The 23574-nt window shown below is 44.1% G+C and overlaps 1 protein-coding gene across 1 annotated transcript in view; it reads left to right on the top strand.

Annotated features, from left to right (window-relative positions):
* The first annotated feature begins 5622 nt into the window (after nt 1-5622).
* The window catches only part of GBA1 (glucosylceramidase beta 1), a 36825-nt gene continuing 18873 nt past the window's right edge, over nt 5623-23574 (top strand). Inside the window, exons 1-9 of the mRNA XM_063439124.1 lie at nt 5623-5687; nt 7371-7457; nt 10830-10933; nt 11896-12090; nt 13925-14071; nt 14689-14822; nt 14905-15077; nt 15852-16089; nt 21547-21771. Coding sequence (XP_063295194.1) covers nt 10858-10933; nt 11896-12090; nt 13925-14071; nt 14689-14822; nt 14905-15077; nt 15852-16089; nt 21547-21771 — 1188 coding nt within the window. The 5' untranslated portion in view covers nt 5623-5687; nt 7371-7457; nt 10830-10857. The remainder of the gene's footprint in view (nt 5688-7370; nt 7458-10829; nt 10934-11895; nt 12091-13924; nt 14072-14688; nt 14823-14904; nt 15078-15851; nt 16090-21546; nt 21772-23574) is intronic.

The following is a 23574-nucleotide window of genomic DNA, read 5'->3' as shown; positions in this document are numbered from 1 at the left end:
GTCACTCTTTCTCCCCCTCCGTCCTCCCTTGTCACTCTCTTTCTCCCCCTCCCTCCCTTGTCACTCTCTTTCTCCCTCCCTTGTCACTCTCTTTCTCCCCCTCCCTCCCTCCCTCCCTTGTCACTCTTTCTCCCCCTCCCTCCCTCCCTTGTCACTCTTTCTCCCCCTCCCTCCCTCCCTTGTCACTCTTTCTCCCCCTCCCTCCCTTGTCACTCTTTCTCCCCCACCCTCCCTCCCTCGTCACTCTCTTTCGCCCCCTCCCTCCCTTGTCACTCTCTTTCTCCCCCCTCCCTTGTCACTCTTTCTCACCCTCCCTCCCTTGTCACTCTTTCTCCCCCACCCTCCCTCCCTCGTCACTCTCTTTCACCCCCTCCCTCCCTTGTCACTCTCTTTCTCCCCCTCCCTTGTCACTCTCTTTCTTCCCCTCCCTCCCTCCCTCCCCACTCTCTTTCTCCCTCCCTACTCTCTTTCTCCCTCCCTCCCCACTCTCTTTCTCCCTCCCTTGTCACTCTTTCGCCCCCTCCCTCCCTTGTCACTCTCTTTCGCCCCCTCCCTTGTCACTCTTTCTCCCCCTCCCTTGTCACTCTTTCTCCCCCTCCCTTGTCACTCTTTCTCCCCCTCCCTCCCTCCCTTGTCACTCTTTCTCCCCCACCCTCCCTCCCTCGTCACTCTCTTTCGCCCCCTCCCTCCCTTGTCACTCTCTTCCCTCCCCCTCCCCTGTAACTCTCTTTCTCCCCCTCCCTCCCTTGTCATTCTCTTTCTCCTCCCTCCCTCCCTTGTCACTCTTTCTCCCCCTCCCTTGTCACTCTTTCTCCCCCTCCCTTGTCACTCTTTCTCCACCTCCCTTGTCACTCTTTCTCCCCCTCCCTTGTCACTCTTTCTCCCCCCCTCCCTCCCTTGTCACTCTTTCTCCCCCTCCGTCCTCCCTTGTCACTCTCTTTCTCCCCCTCCCTCCCTTGTCACTCTCTTTCTCCCTCCCTTGTCACTCTCTTTCTCCACCTCCCTCCCTCCCTCCCTCCCTTGTCACTCTTTCTCCCCCTCCCTCCCTCCCTTGTCACTCTTTCTCCCCCTCCCTCCCTCCCTTGTCACTCTTTCTCCCCCTCCCTCCCTTGTCACTCTTTCTCCCCCACCCTCCCTCCCTCGTCACTCTCTTTCACCCCCTCCCTCCCTTGTCACTCTCTTTCTCCCCCTCCCTTGTCACTCTCTTTCTTCCCCTCCCTCCCTCCCTCCCCACTCTCTTTCTCCCTCCCTACTCTCTTTCTCCCTCCCTCCCCACTCTCTTTCTCCCTCCCTTGTCACTCTTTCGCCCCCTCCCTCCCTTGTCACTCTCTTTCGCCCCCTCCCTTGTCACTCTTTCTCCCCCTCCCTTGTCACTCTTTCTCCCCCTCCCTTGTCACTCTTTCTCCCCCTCCCTCCCTCCCTTGTCACTCTTTCTCCCCCACCCTCCCTCCCTCGTCACTCTCTTTCGCCCCCTCCCTCCCTTGTCACTCTCTTCCCTCCCCCTCCCCTGTAACTCTCTTTCTCCCCCTCCCTCCCTTGTCATTCTCTTTCTCCTCCCTCCCTCCCTTGTCACTCTTTCTCCCCCTCCCTTGTCACTCTTTCTCCCCCTCCCTTGTCACTCTTTCTCCACCTCCCTTGTCACTCTTTCTCCCCCTCCCTTGTCACTCTTTCTCCCCCCCTCCCTCCCTTGTCACTCTTTCTCCCCCTCCGTCCTCCCTTGTCACTCTCTTTCTCCCCCTCCCTCCCTTGTCACTCTCTTTCTCCCTCCCTTGTCACTCTCTTTCTCCACCTCCCTCCCTCCCTCCCTCCCTTGTCACTCTTTCTCCCCCTCCCTCCCTCCCTTGTCACTCTTTCTCCCCCTCCCTCCCTCCCTTGTCACTCTTTCTCCCCCTCCCTCCCTTGTCACTCTTTCTCCCCCACCCTCCCTCCCTCGTCACTCTCTTTCGCCCCCTCCCTCCCTTGTCACTCTCTTTCTCCCCCTCCCTCCCCACTCTCTTTCTCCCTCCCTCCCCACTCTCTTTCTCCCTCCCTTGTCACTCTTTCGCCCCCTCCCTCCCTTGTCACTCTCTTTCGCCCCCTCCCTCCCTCCCTCATCACTCTCTTTCTCCCCCTCCCTTGTCACTCTTTCTCCCCCTCCCTCCCTTGTCACTCTTTCTCCCCCCTCCCTCCCTTGTCACTCTTTCCCCCCTCCCTTGTCACTCTTTCTCCCCCCCTCCCTCCCTTGTCACTCTTTCTCCCCCCTCCCTCCCTTGTCACTCTTTCTCCCCCTCCGTCCCCCTTGTCACTCTCTTTCTCCCCCTCCCTCCCTTGTCACTCTCTTTCTCCCTCCCTTGTCACTCTCTTTCTCCCCCTCCCTCCCTTGTCACTATTTCTCCCCCTCCCTCCCTCCCTTGTCACTCTTTCTCCCCCACCCTCCCTCATCACTCTCTTTCGCCCCCTCCCTCCCTTGTCACTCTCTTTCTCCCCCTCCCTTGTCACTCTCTTTCTCCCCCTCCCTCCCTCCCCACTCTCTTTCTCCCTCCCTTGTCACTCTCTTTCTCCCTCCCTTGTCACTCTTTCGCCCCCTCCCTCCCTCCCTTGTCACTCTCTTTCGCCCCCTCGCCCCCTCCCTCTCTCGTCACTCTCTTTCGCCCCCTCCCTCCCTCATCACTCTCTTTCTCCCCCTTCCTCCCTCCCTCCCTCCCTCGTCACTCTCTTTCTCCCCCTCCCTCCCTCGTCACTCTCTTTCTCCCCCTGCCTCCCTCCCTTGTCACTCTCTTTCTCCCCCTCCCTCCCTCCCTTGTCACTCTCTTTCTCCCCCTCCCTCCCTCCCTTGTCACTCTCTTTCTCCCCCTCCCTCCCTTGTCACTCTCTTTCTCCCCCTCCCTCCCTTGTCACTCTCTTTCTCCCCCTCCCTCCCTCCATTGTCACTCTCTTTCTCCCCCACCCTCCCTCCCTTGTCACTCTTTCTCCCCCACCCTCCCTCCCTCGTCACTCTCTTTCTCCCCCTCCCTCCCTCCCTCCCTCCCTCGTCACTCTCTTTCTCCCCCTCCCTCCCTCGTCACTCTCTTTCTCCCCCTCCCTCCCTCGTCACTCTCTTTCTCCCCCTCCCTCCCTCCCTTGTCACTCTCTTTCTCCCCCTCCCTCCCTTGTCACTCTTTCTCCCTTACCCTCCCTCCCTTGTCACTCTTTCTCCCTTACCCTCCCTCCCTTGTCACTCTTTCTCCCCCACCCTCCCTCCCTTGTCACTCTTTCTCCCCCACCCTCCCTCCCTTGTCACTCTCTTTTTTATCCCCCTCCCTCCCTTGTCACTCTCTTTTTTATCCCCCTCCCTCCCTTGTCACTCTCTTTTTTATCCCCCTCATACGTCCCCCCCATCCCCTCCGGTTCCTACGCCCATGCGAACAGTGCACTTCTAAATTGTATAGAATGGAAGTCCAGCGGTGTTCGGGAGTTTCTGTGTCCGATTTTAGTTCCATGAGATTCATGCCCAAACACCGCTGCTTGCGTTCATGCGAACAAGATGGCCGCCACCTCGTGGTTGTACATTGGATCTGCGCCCATCCAAACGAACAATTAGAACACTGCGGTGAGAACCGTTCCAAGGTGTTTATAGGTGTTAACAAGCTCCCGGGTGGTCCCTGGTTCGTGCGGTTGTTCGGTAGTCAAACAGGACAATGTTAGAATAGGAGGGGAATGCAAACTAAAAAAGCACAAACAAGGTCTTTTATGAGCCTATTTGCATGGCCCATGGTCCCGAGGCAGGAGGCTGGCAAACAGGCCCCTCCAAGAACATGTGACGAGGCTCAGTTCGTCACAGGGCCCAACAGAAGACACTAAAACCTCCCAAGTGTTATATATCAGGTGGAGGTGGTGCCGGAGGGAAACTCACAGGATGATGACCCTATGCTAATCTCTTGCTTTCATCTTTTAAGTAAATCCATACCCACTAACAGCAGTGTCTGGTGAAGCAGGATTTTGGTAGGCGGGGTAAAAAGGTGGGCCACTGAATCACATAAAGGGGGCGTGTCTGCATGAAGAATTAGATTGTCAGCCTGGCGTGAATGCATGTCAGACTGCCTGCCAATCATGCAGGATGACCAACCGAGGGCATACTGTGCAGACAGCATCCTGAGCCTGGCATAAATGTGTCTAATGATGCGCTAGCTCTACGCTTTCTAAGGACTGTCCCTCTAGCACTCGCTGGTCCACTCCTCTTCTTACCAGCAGGGAGAAGCTCCTGTTATACATTCTGGGACAGAGAAAAAATGTATGTAATGAGTGTAGAAGAAAGGGAACATGCCACAGTGTGAGAGAGACTGAAGCAGCAAGAGCATTTGCATAGTGCGCAGCTTTACCTTAACTAATTTCATTGTCAACCAGTCCACACCAGCTTTGTTCCCCTTCACGCCTCTTAAAGGACCACTCTAGGCACCCAGACCACTTCAGCTTAATGAAGTGGTTTGTGTGCCAGGTCCCTCTAGGATTAACCCTTTTTTTTTATAAACATAGCAGTTTCAGAGAAACTGCTATGTTTATAAATGGGTTAATCCAGCCTCCAAATCCTCTAGTGGCTGTCTCACTGACAGCCGCTAGAGGCGCTTGCATGATTCTCACTGTGAAAATCACAATGAGAGCATGCAAGCGTCCATAGGAAAGCATTGTAAATGCTTTCCCCTGAGCTGTGCCCTCATCTCGTGAAAAAACATACTAAAAGTACTGTACATTGTAAATGCTTTCCTATGTGACCGGCTGAATGCGCGCGCAGCTCTTGCCGCGCATGCGCATTCAGCCGAAAGGGAGGATCGGAGGCGGAGAGGAGGAGGAGAGCTCCCCGCCCGGCGCTGGAATAAAGGTACGTTTTAACCCTTTACTCTCCCCAGAGCCCGGCGGGAGGGGGTCCCTGAGGGTGGAGGCACCCTCAGGGCACTATAGTGCCAGGAAAACGAGTATGTTTTCCTGGCACTATAGTGGTCCTTTAAGTTCCCATACTTAGTCAAGAGCATGTGAAGAGTAGTAGAATATTTTTTTATTTATTTTTTAATCAAGGGGCCTATTGCATAAGCATGGGCTTGGAGCTGCAGCTCCATCAGCCCCTATGTTAACCCGGCCCTGGTGACCCCAGTAGCAGGCTGTATTATAATTGACCGTATTGCTCCTTTGCCTCAGTAACAGGCTGAGTAATATACCTCGCAATATTGGAAGACCTTTAAGAATGATGTGCATTAGAGTAACACCCCCCTTTCTCCCTTTCTAACAGCTAGTGTATCTCCTGCGCCCTGAAGTGACAGCCATGTCCTTTCTCTGACCCTGTCTATCCCCAATATATCCCACTCACATTATTCTCAATTTTAAGTGATATGGTCATATTGACCAACACCAGCACCTGGCAGCAATGTTAATTAAGTATTTTTTTCAAAATTGCATACCACAATGACTGTAAATTTTATTACAAAATAGTTTATTTGGAAAAATTCTCTTACCCCAGCATATTTTTCCAACATGGATTTTTTTTTTGGTCTAAAATGTACAATTTCTTAGCCAGCTCTTCACAATTCCCAGTTTAGAATAACCTACAAGGTGCTACACAGCAGCTGCAGGGTTAAACGTGTCACATGACAACTTGTCTAGTTCCTGTGTCATGTGATCTCCGGCATTCAATCACATGACCAGAATGCCGGAAGTGGGGAATGTCAGCATTGTGTCCTGTGAGTTACAATTTGCCCTATGCTGGGGAGTGGGGGTTACACAGTAACAGGATGGGTTAAAACACAATGCATAATGTTGTAAGTGTGTTATATTATATACACTGAGCTGTGCCCTCATCTCGTGAAAAACATACTAAAAGTACTGTGTATCTGTACCTTTAAATTACATGCTAATTGTAATTAGTGTACATGTCTTATGGCAGAGTTACACTGAACATATAAATGAAATATGTGTAGTTTTAGCACATTAACTAATTAAGAATTAGTGATATTATTATTATACTCTAACATGAATGTATCACATGGCACAACACACTAAATAGCCAGTAATTAAAAATCGTTCAGCTAATTGCTCCCCCTGTCTATTCTTGGAGCCCCTTTCCATAAAAGCAGGACATTTTGGGAGGAGTACAATTCCTACTAAATACTAAAATGTGTAAAAATAAGAAGACGACTGCATGCTGAGTCTACCTATGCTTAGACTAGTCCAGTTTTCAGCGAGTGCTATACTCTTATGTTCCTTTTTATTTTTAATTGTATTTTTTCTTAATTTTCCTTACTTTAGTGCACTCTTACTAATATGCTACTTAAAAGTTAGGATCCACGAGCTATGTTTAATCTTCTAGTCAAGCAGATTTAACATGAGAATCACTATCCCCAGACTAGCTTGGATACAAGCGAGATTTAACCTATTTGTGCCCTTGCTGTCTGCAACTTATGCTCCGTAACATATATGTCTATTTCAAGTTTTGCAATGTCATTCTACGTTACTGATTGTTATAATGCAGCTAGGCACTTACAGCGCAACTAATAGAACGTTTTACTAGATGTCAAGCAAACATATTCTTTAAGCGTCTAAGCGCGATTTTTACTTTTGACACTGTTTATTTGTTATAAGTCCATGTGCCGATCAAGCCCTGAAAGCTTATTCATTCTAACTACACGAGTTTGCTCCTTGCATGCCATTCAAAAAAAAAAAAAAATGTGCCGTTTACACTGCCACGTATTTGTCACACTATGAAAAATGCCTGCAGTTGCTGTCGTGGCTCTGCAGGACTACTGTTATCTGCTGCACAAATAAAATAAAGAATTTAAAAAAAAAAAAATAAGAAGACTGAGGGTTTGAAACATTGAAAAAAATCCCATAGGCAGAACTGAAGTCTGCCCGGGGAAAGTCCATGGGGAAAACAGAATATTTGGAACCCAGAATAAAGCCACCCTACACATGGAGTGTGTAGTATTGTTGGTTGCCCCCAGGTAAACCACCATGCCTTCCCCCTCCCTTAAAAATAATGTGGAAGTTTAAAATCAGATTTTACCTAAATCATAACCTAATTACCTTCAAACAAACACATGACAATTTTTTCGTGTGCCATATCATATCAAAGCGATTTTAGGCCATTTTGTAAAGTCACATTTCCGTATTAAGATATTACTGCCAGCTATAGAAATATTCGTTAAACTCAACTCTCACATACTGGTTCTGCAAAGAACGCAGATTTATTTCCTGAATATATCTATCTGTTTTCTCTGCAAAATGTTATGTGGTATTAAATGGGATTGTAACGTCTGTGTTTACGTGATGTGTGGGTTGTCTGAAATGTGAATGTGGGGTTCCTTTTAGCAAAGGCAGGCAGGCTGCTCTATTAAGTTTGGACCTCACAGGCTCCTTGTACATTTCAGATCTGATCTTCTGAGAAAAGCATGAAGAACAATCTTTGCACATTGCGTTCGAAAAAGTCAAACTAAATCACTGTAGATATTTATAAGGTGAGTGATCATCCACATTTGTACTAACGTTCTCGCTGTAATGTAACGCCATTTTAATGTAAGGATTAATTTGCCATGAGGAATACTGGGACTTTTGATATTACACACCTGTTCTATGTTAACTCTGTAATATTGCACTTTTCCTTACTTAATTTAACAAAAAGTGTCTTGCTAGCCTGTTCATATTATTAGGCTGTAAGTTATATATTACTTATATATTATTTTTAGCATTATACTGTTATTCTGGTAACATAATTTAAAATATGTTTAAATCTGAATGTATTCTCAAAACATAAAATTATGGTAAATTGAAAAATTCTGATTAAATATCCAACCTGGGACTGTAGTGCAGTTTTTATAGTGTAGGAATTTATCAGAGTTTGTTATATTGGCCTGATTTTGCTATTCAGTTTTCGGTATACCAACAATCATTGTATAGTGAATAAACCCATTGGAAGTTTCTAGAATAAATGGTGGTAAAACTTAAAATCCAGGGTAAAATATCCAAATAAAATATAGCAGTGTAACAGGAATTTCCCAAATCATCTATTTTTGAATGCTGTGTTACAGTTACAGTTCCCTTTTAATAAATACACCCTTTAGTGCAGGCATATGCAACCTTTGGCACTCCAGCTGTTTTGGACTACACCTCCCTTGATGCTTTGCGAACATTATGGGTGTAAGAGCATTATGGGGGATGTAGTTCACAACATCTGGAGTGCCGAAGGTTGCCTATACCTGCCTTAGTGTTTTGGCCTTGTTATCTGTAAAGTACCATTACATTATGAAAAGGACAGATGGCCCATAACCTTTAAGAATGGTTTAACCACTTGATGTAAGGGTGCCTCTGGGTGTCTCCTGGCACCATAACACCATTTAGATAAAGTTGTTTTGGTGCCTAGAGTATCCCTTTAAATATAAGACTAAAATTGTTCGTATATATTGTTTACAGGTATGGTGATACACCACGTGGTGTTTTCTTTTGTGTTTGTTCATCTAGTTATTTTTGTTTGGTCTTGTCATCTAGCATTCACTTAATTATCCTTAGAAACTTTAACATTGATATAGATGCGCCTTCTAGCTCCAAAGTCCTACTTTTCTCTCTCTGACTGCCTCCATGGGACTCACACAGGTGGTCTGATTCTCCTACCCATCAGGCCGGGATTATTCTCTAAACCTTATCTTCTCTTTGTTCATTCACTAACGTCACTCTCTCTGATCACCACCTTCTAAGCTGCAGTCATATCCTGCCACCCGCATAGCCACCCTCACGTGTTACACTGCAGCCTTCCATTGATATACATACTTTACTGTCACCCATCTCAACTACCACATGCCCTTCTACGGCAGCTTTCCTTTATAACTCTACCCTTTCCTTTACCCTACATAAGCTATGTCTACTCACTGCTCACCCTGCTTCTAAAACTAAACGCCAACCCAGGCATATTAAATCCACCTAATACCTCCAAAGGAAAGGAAATCACATTGTTTGCTTCTCCCTCAACTGTCGGGTCCTTTGCCCGGACTTCTCCTCTACATTTAGTATCTTCTCTCCAGTTTCCGAAAAGGAGGTTTTCTGCCCTTCTCCTTTCTTTGTGTCCCCTTTACTCTACTCCATTGTACCTTATGCATTCTCTCTCATCTGTGATTGTCACACCCTTGAAAAAGTCTTCCCATTCTCACTTTCCTCTAGCATTTTCCCCTCGTCCTTCAAATGTGCGCTGATCACCCATTCCCCAAACTTTTTCTTGACCATGATGCTCTGTCTACCTATCCTCCTATCTCTTATCTTTCCTTCTTGCATCCAAGCTCCTGGAAAGATTTGTTTATACCTAACTTACAGACTGTCTGAACTCCTTACCTGCTTCAGTCTGGCTTCCCAACGTTACACAGTGACCAGTGACTTAGTGATGGCAAAGCCAAAAGGCCATTATTTAATACTTAAGCTTGATATATTTCCCAGCCTGCTGGACCGTGATCATTTGATTCTCTAACTTACCTCTCTGTATTTGGCCCTCATGCTTTCTAGATGGTAAGCTCTTTGTACAGCACTGCAGAGATGGAGCTATATAAATAATTGAAATTGGTATTTGCGGGAAGGATCACAGAAGGATACTGTTCTATTCACTCTCTCTTGCATGGAATGCAGATTGGTGTACTGGAGGTCCAATGAGGAAACCTAGAGTGCGGATACTGATTAAAAGGAAACTATAGTGCCAGGAAAACAAAGTTGTTTTTTCCTGGCACTATAGCTCCCTATAATGCCCACTATGCCAACCCCTCCCCCGTGGTGCAGTAGGGGTTAAAACACTTTCTGTCACTTACCTGAGTGCAGCACTGATGTCCCTTGGCTATGGCTATGGCTCTGGCTCCGCCTTCACCCCTTCCCCACGCTCGCATTAGTACTTCTCCCATAGGAAAACATTATACAATGCTTTCCTATGGGGTTTCGGGTGAGGCTGGATGTCCAGCGTCAGGAGGGTAAAAGTCGCCTAATGAAGTAGACGGCCACTAGAGGTGGAGTTAAAAACTGCAATAATTACCTATGCAGGGTTAGGAGACCTGAGACGGCGCACCCACAGCTCATTGAAGTGGTCTGGGTGCCTATAGTGTCCCTTTAAGGAATGAGATCATTGTCCATAGTAGTTTTGTACCTGCCAAAAAGGGTGAAGGTAATATCTGGATTTGACTGTTTACCAGTGGAGCCATTTTAATACATCCTGTTAATAATCACAGTTCTATACAGATAATGCACTATACAGAGTGTGTAGCTTTCTGAAATAGATGTGAATCCATATTTATTGGAAGGCATTAGCATTCATTGCATGATCTGTTTTCTTGTCATAGGAATGGTACCCAATTTTAGGTGAAAATTGATCATATCAAACGTCCAATGAGAAGTTGGGTGCTACCTACATGCCAATGTATTTTCAGTAGTTAGCAGAGCTAACGGTTGTTATTTAATTTCAGTAATTTGTATTTTGTTCAAAAAAAACTTTTGTTTGTAATTAAGAACTGTTTTATTTTATAGAGACATCTCTCAATGGCTGCAGATTATACATCGGCACAGCTGAGATGTTACTTGTAAGGAGAAGTGGGATTTGTAAAGTATTGTATAGCATTGTGTAGTATTTCCTATCTCTCCGTAAAAGAGACTACATCATGGGTTGTTTAAATGCTCTCTCCTTCTCCCCAGTTATTTAGCAATGGATTTTCTTGTGTGTGTTTTTTACAACAGCTAAGGTTTTACAAACTGTAGGTGCATACTCTCTAAACAGAATAGCAGGGTTCCAGGTTTGGAATTCTGGGGAATTCAGCTTGTATATTACAGCAAATTGTAGTATTTATTATATCACATGTGTATTCGTACAGTTCTGGTGGTGAATCGTATTTTCCGAAGATGCAGCCTCTTGCCTACCCTGCCATGTTTCAGCTCATCATCATAAAGTTGTTCTTCCTTTTCCCAATGATTTCAGGTAAGAAAAGATCTCCTGTTATTTTCCAGACAGAGTATAAAGCTGCTCTCACTAGATTTGCTCAATGTGTATAACAGACAGTGCAGTACTCTGTACTCTCCAAGTACATATTCTGCAGCGTTCCAAGCCTAAGGTGGGCGGTATACTCTTTTTCATCCTGTATAACTGACGGTATTGGGGAGAAACCCATGCCCCCTCCTTTCCCCAGTCAGGCCTGTAGGTAGCTCACTTCAATTACTACTGGCAAAACAGCACTCCATAATTAACGTAATAACTGTCTGTGAATATACAGTATATTTATGCAACCATTCTTCTAATTCTTTTTTTTATATATATATATATATATGTCTCGAAGAAGTAGGTGCACTCATGGATAATAAGTGTTATTTATTGCAAATAAGCAAAAATGACAAACTTGTCCCGATCGATATTTCGACCCCAACCTGGGTCTTTTTCAAGATCAAAGCGTGATCACTCTTTGATCTTGAATAAGACCCAGGTTGGGGTCGAAACGTTGATCGGGACACGTTTGTAATTTTTGCTTATATGCAATAAATAACCCTTATTATTTTTTTAAAAAATCCATGAGTGCACCTACTTCTTCGAGACTTATCTACTAACCGTGGTTAGCACCAGGGTATATAATCCAGTATATCTGTGTGAGGTGAGTCCTAAGCTTTTTGATATATATATATATATATATATATACACACACACTATAGAACCTGCCTGTATAAATAATAACTGTCTGTAGACATTCAGTTTGTGTTAGTATGAGATCCTCTGACACACACTATATGTGATGTCATACTACATATAATAAGTGCCTGTGAGTATACATAGAATGTATGTAAGTGCCCAAATCAATTGCCTCTCTTTTTATTATTTTATAGTAATTTAATAAATACTCTTGAAAATGATTACTAACTTTTTAAAGTTGATCATGTCCTTTTTTTTCACAGGTGGACGTCCATGTGTCCCGGTAAATTTCGGCCATGGGTCAGTGGTGTGCGTCTGCAATGCTACTTATTGTGACACCGTGGATCCATTTGTTCTCCCTGCCTTGGGCACCTTCAGCCAGTATGAGAGTAGCCAGAGTGGCAAGCGCCTGGATCTCAGCACTGGTGCTTTTAAGAAAAGAACCCCATCCCCATCAGGTAAACAATATGGAGTGCGCTTACATATTCCTATACATCTTGGAATATCATTACAAGGGAAACTGAGGTATATGTGATAACAGAGATCACACAAGCAGTGGTTTTAATAATGTACTTGTTCTTTCCTTTTGTGGATATGCATGTGAGATCATTTAATTTTTTTTTAAAAAGCTACAAATGTCAACAGATCTGTGCTAACTTACAAGGAAAACAAAACTAAATGCAAGCAGCTTAAAAACCTTGTCAATTATTCCACATTTACTAGTAAAGTGCAAAGTCCATGGTGTAGGAATTGATAGTGAGAGGAAGAGTTTTTTTTCTGTTTTATTTAAAATTTATATTGAAGGGATACTCCACTGTCCAATACAAAAAAAAAAAAATCAAAACACTTTTTAGTAGATATACTCTAAGTGAAAACATGCACACAATCAATTATGCATTATTTCATTGGGGGTTTATCTAAAATCAGCTTCCAAAAACAGCAGGTCTCTTGTCAGCAGCTTTTGCAAGCCCTCCCCTTCTAACCCTACCCAGACTTTCTGTGGCTGTCCAATCAGACACTTCCCAATGCAGCTCAATGAGAAGTCTTTGCCAGGCAAGTGCTCTGGGCAATTGCTGCCTCTTGAGTTTAGCTCCACTGAGCAAAACAAACCAGGAAGTAACAGGACCTGTTGTCTGACTGACCGCTAAGGGGGGTGTAACAAGGTTAATTTTTAAAAGTGACAATTTCTATTGAAATCTGCACTTTTTGTACGATGAAAAGAGGATACACTCTTCACACATACAGCTTTTCAGCAAGCTGAAGTGCTTTAGGGGTCTGGAGTGTCCCTTTAAATATTTAACAGTTGTTAAATGGACTCTCCAGTGCCAGGGAAACAATACGTTTTCCTGGCACTGCAGGTCCCCTCTGCCTCGCACCTCCCATCCCCAGTTGCTGAAGGGGTGAAAACCCCTTCAGTCACTTACCAAAGGCAGCGACGATGACCCTCGTCGCGGCTTCTTCCTCCACCGCCGCTCCTCCCCTTCATCACGTCAGCCGGCGGGGGAGACTGATAACGACCGCTGGCTCGGGAGACCTACTGCGCATGCGCGACTGGGAAGACCTAATGCGCAAGCGCGGCAATGCCGCGCACGCGCATTAGACTTCTCCATAGTAAAGCATTGAAAATGCTTTTCAATGCTTTCCTATGGGGAATTGAGCGACGCTGGAGGTCCTCACACAGCGTGAGGACGTCCAGCGACGCTCTAACACAGATAATCTGTGTTATAGACCAGGAAGTGCCCTCTAGTGGCTGTCTAATAGACAGCCACTAGAGGTGGAGTTAACCCTGCAAGGTAATTATTGCCGTTTATGAAAACTGCAATATTTACAGTTGCAGGGTTAAGGGTAGTGGGAGTTGGCACACAGACCACTCCAATGGGCAGAAGTGGTCTGGGTGCCTGGAATGTCCCTTTAACAATCCAGCCTGGGTACATTACATAGCAGGAGAAACAGGATTTATGTCTCTTGTCCTTTCTCTGCGCTCTCTTTGCTGAGTGACCGTTATAAAGGACACATCTTCTGATACTTATTGCCAGGGAACGCAGAGGGAGGAGTTCAGTATCAGGGTAGAGCCGTGTGGATCCTATTTTCCATACCGCACATATTTGTTAATCATAGGGGATACCTAATCATAATACTACAAATCCTAGGAAGTTCCAGTTTGCTTTTAACATAGCAGATCAAGGACAAATCATAGAGTAGGATTTTGAGGGCCTGTCCTGAAATATTGAATTGATAACCTGAACATCTTGCTCCACTAAACATTTATGAGCTATTTCATTTATTGATCAGATCTTGTCCTAAACCTGAATGATGCCAAAAAGTATCAGAACATCAAAGGTTTCGGTGGAGCTATGACCGATTCAGCATCTCTGAATATCCTTTCTCTGAGCTCTGGTGTCCAAGAAAATCTCCTGAAATCCTACTTCTCCGAGGAAGGTAAGACCACCCCTTCCTGCTGGACTTGGTTCAGTTTGATGACTCCAAATAGAAAAGGCTTCATTCAGTAATTTTCTCTTAAAAAAATAAATAAAAATGGGTGAATGATAATACATTTAAATATATTAAAAAATATTCTTAAAGGAACAAACCAAGCACCATAACTACTACCGTTTACTGTAGTGGCCTGGTGCCCTTTTCCCCACAAATAAGTAGTCAGACAGTTTTCTGCCAGTTTGACATTTTACTTTGGGCCACCAGGTGCCTTTCTGTGCCTGAATATTCCAAACAGGACAATCTGATTAACCGTCGTGGATAAACAGGTCAATCTGCGGTTGAAGTAAATCTGATTAAAAAGCTTTTGGAGATTTAAGAATTTGTTAGCCAGGTAAGTTCTGTATGAAGACTAATTCTAAAAGTAGAACAATCATCATAGAACCCAATAGAACGTTCCTGCGTAATGCTTCACCTTTACACCTTTGTTGTGTTGTTTGACTGTCTGTTGATAAATGTTTGATGCAAACAATATTAATGGTAGCGATTGTGGTGGAATGTCTAACTGGTAGAGATTGCTTCTGTGTACAAAATGTAGATCATGAATATGTCTCTGATCCCAGGTATTGAATACAACATTTTACGTGTACCGATGGCAAGTTGTGATTTCTCTATTCGTGTGTACACTTATCTTGATAAAGACAGCGATTTCAAGCTGGACTCGTTCAGCCTGCAGGAGGAGGACATCAAGCTGAAGGTGAGATTTAATGGCCTGGGCGCATGATAGGATTTTTCAAAACTTTTTATGGGTACTGCTGATATTTAACTCTCTGTACCAGATTCCTGTAATTCAGAAAGCAAGGGAAATGTCCAAGAGGCCAATATCCCTCTTTGCCAGTCCTTGGACATCGCCAGCATGGATGAAAACGAACAATGCTACAAATGGAAAAGGGATCCTGAAAGGACAGCCTGGGGATCAGTACCACAAGACGTGGGCCAACTATTTTATCAGGTGAAATGTGAACTGCGTCGGAAACTATACTGATAGTCTAGGCGGCGGCGCTACACTAGGCGCTACACATCATAGTGGCTTACTGTAATGATATCGGTGACAATATTCTGGTCGTATTTTTTTTATTTTATTTTTTTTAATACTTTATTTTCCTGTGCACAAAAAAAGAAGCATACGGTCTCGCAGTACCCCAACAGCGTCTGCAAGATAAACATTGTTCAAGATACCGTAGTACAGATGTAAGGCATGGTGAAAACGTGCAAATTTTTTATATTTTGGTTAGGTTAGACTAATCTGTCTAGACACAAGTTACATTCTAATCTAGTCAGTATTTTTGATTAGCTAGACAGAATGATGACTGTCAGGAGGGTAGAGTTGTGTATATATGAGTGAACACAAGCCTGGCACATATGTCTTGCTAGGAAGGGTGAAAAAACTCCTGTTCAGTAATAAGAACTTTTAGACATTGTGATTGCCACATGATGCTATGCTATACAGAAGATGTTAAGTAAAATAAAATACTAGGGATTGACTATGCATAGGTGAAATGTACATAAGAGTTAGAGTATAGTCTAAGCTGAAATTAAACTGGTCAGGCCATTGGATCCCGTTTTGCAGCTGAAATCTGCTTTATTCGCGCTGTGGAGCAGGAGCTGTATCAGTTAGCGTCATCTCGGCTCAGCGGTCAGGCCCTGGCCCCCCTGGTCATATTTTTTATAAACTTACCAGCTATATAAAAATAGCATAATATCTAACAGAATCATTTTTTTGTAGGTTTTTGGATGAATATGCAAAACACAATGTTTCGTTTTGGGCCGTGACAGTGGAAAACGAGCCCACAGCCGGAATGATGACAGATTACCCTTTCCAGTGTCTGGGATTCACGCCGGAACACATGAGGGATTTTATATCCAGTGACCTTGGCCCTGCATTCGCTAACAGCTCACACAAACATGTCAAAATGATGATTCTGGATGATAATCGCCTTCTGCTTCCTTACTGGGCTAAAGTGGTAAGTAGGCGCTGGTTTCTGTACCACTCATGTTAGTCTATTCCATGTGTCTATAAGGATACATTATTATTTTATATTTTTAAAGTTATTTGGTATTGGGAATACATATGACGTAATTCTAGAATGCAAAGGGTGTTTTAAGGTTGACAGATCAACCATCACACTCCCTTGATGAAGGCTTTTTACGCCAAAACATTGGGGGTATGATTTTTGTTTTGACCTATGGTATTTCCCTATTGTCGCAGCAGTTTGTTAGCTTATTTTCTTATATATTCATTGATTTGGCTTGTATCATTTTTCTCTTTATTATTGCATGCATCATCTTTATATACTTTAGATGTTTTTTGTGATTTTCAATTAGTTTGTTTTTCTTTTCTTTTTTTCTTTTTTTTTTGGGATGTTGTACAGTATCTCACAAGAGTGAGTACACCCCTCACATTTTTCCAAAATATTTTATTATATCTTTTCATGTGACAACACTGAATAAATGACACTCTGCTACAATGTAAAGTAGTAAGTGTATAGCCTGTATAACATTGTTAATATGCCGTCCCCTCAAAATAACTCAATACACAGCCATTAATGTCTAGACTGTTGGCAACAAAAGTGAGTACACCCCTAAGTGGAAATGTCCAAATTGGGCCCAAAGTGTCAATATTTTATTTATTTATTTATTTATTAAAAATTCTTAAGAAACGCAGTCTTATTACCCATAGGGTCTCGATGCGCATACCAGCAATCAAAAACAAGCAAAACAATATCCAGCACACAACAGCATTATAATCACATGCATTTGAACCAGGTTAAAAATTTCATGTCATCCCGTATGCCTGAGCAAATAAAACTGTTTTTAAGCTCCGGCGGAACTTCAGTAGATCATTCTCAAGTCTTAATGTCAGAGGCAGGGAGTTCCAAAATTGCGCTCCCTGAACATCACTCGTCCTCCCTCCGCACTTTTTCTTATTAAAATTTGGAATCTTCAATAAGGCTAAATCAGCCGATCTCAAGGATCGACTGGGAGCATAGCGTGTGAATTTATCCTTCAGATAGTCTGGTCCCATACCGTGGATTGCCTTATATACCAAACAACCATTTTTAAACAGAACCCGTTCACGAACGGGCAGCCAGTGCAGGGCTTTTAAAGATGGAGTGATATGGTCATTGCGGGCCACACCCGTAAGTAGCCTAGCAGCTGCGTTCTGTATCAACTGTAGCTTGTGTATGATGTTCTGAGGCAGTCCAAGGTACAGGACATTGCAGTAGTCCAATCGGCTACCGATGATGGCGTTGACCACCGAGATTTGATCGGAGGGGGCAATAAATCTAAAAATAGACCTCAGAAACTTCAGGTGGTAGTGGCAAGAGCTTACCACCTGATTGATCTGGGGCTTCAGTGTCAACCTAGAGTCGAAAATGACTCCCAGATCTCTGACCTTGGTGGCAGGACTCGGAGATGGAGAAAACGAGTCCGGCCATGAGGGAAAGATACTATTCACCTCCTGGTTACTGAAGATGATGCATTCAGTTTTGGAGCCATTAAGTTTTAAATAATTGGCTCCCATCCACGACTGGATATCCTGTAGGCAGGAAGAAAGATTTTGTGTGGCCACCATTATTTTCCAGCACTGCCTTAACCCTCATGGGCATGGAGTTCACCAGAGCTTCACAGCTTGCCACTGGAGTCCTCTTCCACTACTCCATGACGACATCACGGAGCTGGTGGATGTTAGAGACCTTGCGCTCCCCCACCTTCCGTTTGAGGATGCTCAATAGGGTTTAAGTCTGGAGACATGCTTGGCCAGTCCATCACCTTTACCTTCAGCTTCTTTAGCAAGGCAGTGGTCGCCTTGGAGGTGTGTTTGGGGTCATTATGATGTTGGAATACTGCCCTGCAGCCCAGTCTCCGAAGGGAGGGGATCATGCTCTGCTTCAGTATGTTACAGTACATGTTGGCATTCATGGTTCCCTCAATGAACTGTAGCTCCCCAGTGCCTGCAGCACTCATGCAGACCCAGACCATGACACTCCCACCACCATGCTTGACTGTAGGCAAGACACACTTGTCTTTGTAGTCCTAAACTGGTTGCTGCCACACACGCTTGACACCATCTGAACCAAATAAGTTTATCTTGGACCCATCGGACCACAGGACATGGTTCCAGTAATTTATGGCCTTAGTCTGCTTGTCTTCAGCAAACTGTTTGCGGGCTCTCTTGTGCATCATCTTCAGAAGAGGCTTCCTTATGGGACGACAGCCTTGCAGACCAATTTGATGCAGTGTGCTGGCAGCACTCATACGTCTATCTCCCAAAGACAACCTCTGGATATGACGCTGAGCATGTGCACTCAACTTCTTTGGTCGACCATGGCGAGGTCTGTTCTGAGTGGAACCTGTCCTGTGAAACCGCTGTATGGTCTTGCCCACCGTGCTGCAACTTAGTTTCAGGCAGGGCTGGACTGGCCCACCGGGATACACAGGGTCCCATGGCAGCAGGGGGAGCCAGGCGGCCGGCACAGCTCACACATGGCCGGCCGGGATCATTTAAAAATAAAAATAAAAAATTGCGGCAGGGGCGGAGCCTAGTGTGCGGCGGGGGCCTGGCTGACTGCAGCATGGGAAGCAAAAAGGAGTCCCTACTTCCCCAACAACCAGTCTCCAGGAGCTGCAAGGGATGTGGAGGTAAGAAGGTCAGTGTGTCAGTGTGTGACTGCCTGTGTGTGTGACTGTCTGCCTGTGTGTGTGGCTGTCTGCCTGTGTGTGTGTGACTGTTTGCCTGTGTGTGTGACTGTCTGCGTGTGTGTGTGTGTGTGACTGTCTGCGTGTGTGTGTGTGTGACTGTCTGCCTGTGTGTGTGACTGTGTGTGTGTGACTGTCTGCCTGTGTGTGACTGTCTGCGTGTGTGTGTGACTGTCTGCCTGTGTGTGTGACGGTCTGCCTGTGTGTGTGACGGTCTGCCTGTGTGTGTGACGGTCTGCCTGTGTGTGTGATGGTCTGCCTGTCTCTGTATGTGTGGATGTTTGCCTCGGTGTCAGTACCTGTCTGCCTTTGTGTGTGTGCATCTGCTAGTGAGTGAGCGAGCGAGCGAGCAAACATCTGTGTGTGTGTGTGTGTGTGTGCGTGCGCATCTGCTAGTGAGGGAGCCTCTGTGTGTGTGTGTACGCCTGCTAGTGAGTTTGTGTGTGTCAGTGAGCTTGTCTGTAGTGAATCTGTGTGTTAGTGAGCTCTTCTGTAGGGAGCATGTGTGTGTCAATGGGCTTGTCTGTAGGGAGAGTGTGTGCGCATCAGTGAGCATGTGTGTGTGACTGAGCTTGTCTGTAGTAAGCTTGTGTGTGTATCAGAGTTTGTACTAAATTTGTGTGTGTGCCAGTAACCTTGTCTGTGTGTATCATTGAGATTGTCTGTCAATGAGCCTATTTGTGTGCATCAGTAAGATTGTCTGTGTCTGCATGTGCGTATGCTTTACTGTATAATTTAATTACCCTGAAAGAACTAATATTTTGTATTAGAAGAAGAAATGTATCAAAAAAAAAAAAAAAAAGTTTATATATATATATATATATATATATATATATATATATATATATAAAAAAATAAAAGCTGTTGTACCTTGCACTCAGGCTTCAAAGTTGTGTGACCGGGTGCATCACCAGGGCTCCAGTATCCAGGCAATTGAAACAGTTGGCTGCACTCTCAGATTTCCTTAAAACGTAACTTTTATTGAAATATTGAAGAGCAGATCAACGTTTCATGATCCTGATGAAAGTCCACAAGAGGGGATGAAACGTTGATCTTCTCTTAAATATTTCAATAAAAGTTACGTTTTGAGGAAATCCGAGAGTGCAGCCAACTGTTTCAATTGCCTATATATATATATATATATATATATATATATATATATATATATATATATATATATATCCTACAAAGCACAATGACTTATGGGGCTGGCATAGTTTTTTTTTCCAGGGCTGCTTCGTATCCCCAGTCCGGCCCTGGTTTCAGGGTCTTGGCAATCTTCTTATAGCCTAGGCCATCTTTATTTGGAGCAACAATTGTTTTTTTTTCAGATCCCTGGAATGTTCTTTGCCATGAGGTGCCATTTTGAACTTCCAGTGACCAGTATGAGAGAGTGTGAGAGCGATAACATCAAATTTAACACACCTGCTCCCCATTCACACCTGAGACCTTGTAACACTAACAAGTCACATGCCACTGGGGAGGGAAAATGGCTAATTGGGCCCAATTTGGACATTTTCACTTAGGGGTGTACTCACTTTTGTTGCCAACAGTTTAGATTATTAGCTGTGTGTTGTTATTTTGAGGGGCAGCAAATTTACACTGTTATACAGGCAGTGCACTTACTACTTTACATTGTAGCAGAGTGTCATTTCTTCAGTGTTGTCACATGAAAAGATATAATGAAATATTTACAAAAATGTGAGGGGTGTACTCACTTTTGTGAGATGCTGTATGACTGAACGCATTATATGTAGTGATTCATTACTTGTTTGATTTCTGCTTATTAGACTTCTGGCTAGTACTATCTGTGTTATATTCTGTCATTTCTTTCATATGTATTGAATGTCTACAATAAATGTGTGGAACTTTTTCAGTTTGGATGTGCTTCTCTATCTTCGTATAGATCAACCATCAGTCACACATATTCCTTCCATATGCTCAATAGCAGGACATGAAAATGAATGCCCTTATGCTGATGATCAGTCATGGAGGAATCCCAAAAATAACTGCATCCATTCATTCTTTGAATGAATGCAGCCTGTGAATTCTCACACCATAAGGCAGCCATTTCCATGTGTTTCCTATCAGGGTGAATGAAGTGACATTTGTCTGGCTGAGTTTGGCAATCCTAACTCTTTTTGTCAGTATTATAATGTAATGCTCTAATTCTCGCATTGTTTCCCTGCTCGTTTATTATTTAATTGGTAATGCGCTATTGCTATCATCACGATTATTATTATTATTATTATTGTTATTGGTATTTATATAGCACCAGCTAATTCCGCAGCGATTTACAATATTATGAAAGGGGGGGAAATCTACAATAAATGAGACAAATACAAAGTGACACAGGAACAATAGGTAGATGAGGACCCAGCTCAAATGAACTTACAGTCTAGTGCAGGCTTCCCCAAACCCTGGCCCCCCGGATGTTACTGAACTACAACTCCCATGATTCTTAGCCTATCTATTTCATTCATAGAATCATGGGAGTTGTAGCTCAGCAACATCTGAAGGGCCGGAGTTTGGGAAAGCTTGCTCTAGAGGATCACGACCCCATTCCGTGACTATTGCTTTGACCCTGTGCGGCTCTCTGCCCTGTGACTTTCGCCATGTTCCAGGGCCACACTCTTAATTTCATCTTTGTTGTGTACTGCCCTTATATTGTACTGTCACACTGTCCTCCTTACACAATGTTTTTGTTTGCTGTGAGATAGATCCTCTCTGATGTCAATGCTGCTCGATACGTCCATGGCATTTCTGTTCACTGGTACCTTGATGACCTCGTACCAGCCGAGATCAGTCTTGGGGCAACTCACCGGCTCTACCCAGAATACTTCCTATTTGCCAGCGAAGCCTGCAATGGGTTTTTGCCCTGGGAAAAAGGAGTGCGGCTGGGGTGCTGGCACCGGGGAAACAAATACAGCTCCAGGATAATTGAGGTAAAGCGGATCGGATTGGCCCAACCCATACAGGGCTATTCAATAAAGTGAGGTCTGTTGGGGATTCACAGTGAATTTAATGTGAATTTCAAATTTAAGGCTAAAATAGTTGAACTGGAAAAATTATCCAAGTCATGTATACTTCCAGTTTGGCTACTTTGGCCTTACATTTGAAATTCACTTTGAATTCTTATCAATTCTCACTTAAGTGAATGACCATACTGGTCCCACTCGAACATGCTTAAACATATTTATGGATCAGTGTTAAGATGATTTTGCCCCGTTATTGATCTTAAATTTAATGATGATACTGTGGTTAAGATGTTCCAGATTGCAGACAAGGATATGCTTTAATCCGTCTTCTTGATCAATGGGATAATCCTCCACATTTTTGCAGATCTGATTTATTCTAGATTTTATGTAGCGATGCATTCACTTTTGTTCCTTTAAAAACAATTCTGCACAATGTGTTGTGCTCTGCATCTCCCCCCAATTAAGCGCTTTAGAGAAGTACTTATATTTCAGCTTTTCGTGGTCCAGACTTGTTCAGTTTTTCGTTTACATTGTTTTGTAAAATGCGCGAGGAAAAGAAAATTCTCACTTCACCATCAATGAAGGGAACTATATGAAAATGTGTACACCCTAACCCAGCCATCAGTGAACAGAATGAGGTCAAGATTCTCACTGTGTAGCCCAGCAATCAGTGAACGAAACATAATGTACTTTCTCACAGCGGATCCCTGCAATCGGTGAATAATATATGAGATGTAAATTGTTACTGTGCAACATGAATGTTTCATTAAACCCTGTGTTACTTAACCCCTTAAAGGGACACTATAGTCATCAAAACAACTTTAGCTTAATGAAGCAGTTTTGGTGTATAGATCACGCCTCTGAAGTCTCACTGTTCAATTCTCTGCCATTTAGGAGTTAAATCATTTTTGTTTCTGTTTATGCAGCCCTAGCCACACCTCCCCTCGCTGTAACTCACACAGACTACATGAAAAAAATGGTTTCCGATCTTAAACTTGCATTAGATGTTTTTATTTCCTGCTTTTTATTTTTTAATTTTTATTTTTTTCCGTGCACTGCATAAGCCATACATTGATAAACCTTAGATAAATAATAAAATGAACAAGTATAGGATGGATGACATTTTTACTATGCACCATTGTTTATGTATATAACAGGCTAGCGTATGCCTAGGTGCAGTTGTAGGTTACACAGTCGTTAGTGCAGCTATTCTAGTTCTATGCTTTGAGTGCGGTTACTCCTGACTGAGGAAGTAGCGGGGGTGGGGGGAGGAGGGGGGAATAGGTTGTCCTTGTTTATGTGTGGTGGAATTATCTGTTCCGGGTTTGGCTGTGTTAGTTCCGTGTGGGCAGGGCTGCCATCAGAAATTTTGGGGCCCCTGACAAAGCACAAGGTCTGGGCCCCCCCGCCCCCTCCATCCCGGGCCCGCCCACGCCCTACCTAGTCCGCTGACAATGATGCGGGACTGAATGTGGTGTGTATAGTGGAAGTGAATTAGAATGTGTGTAATGGATGTAGTGTTTGTGTGTATTAGATACTGTTTGTGCAGTGAATGCAGAGTGTGTGTTTGTGTAGCGGATGCAGTGTGTATAGTGAACGCAGAGTGTGTTTGAGTAGTGGATGTAGTGTTTGTATGTACTAGATGAAATGTGTTTAGTGGATGCAGTGTCTGTAGTGGATGTAGTGTGTGTATTAGACGCAGTGTCTGTGTATAGTGAATGCAGAGTGTTTCAATTTGTGGTGGATGTAGTGTGTGTACTGTGAATACAG

The sequence above is a fragment of the Pelobates fuscus genome, chromosome 13 (genome assembly GCF_036172605.1).
Source record: "Pelobates fuscus isolate aPelFus1 chromosome 13, aPelFus1.pri, whole genome shotgun sequence".
Classification (NCBI taxonomy): Eukaryota; Metazoa; Chordata; class Amphibia; order Anura; family Pelobatidae; genus Pelobates; species Pelobates fuscus.
This window is presented reverse-complemented; position numbering and strand designations above follow the sequence as displayed.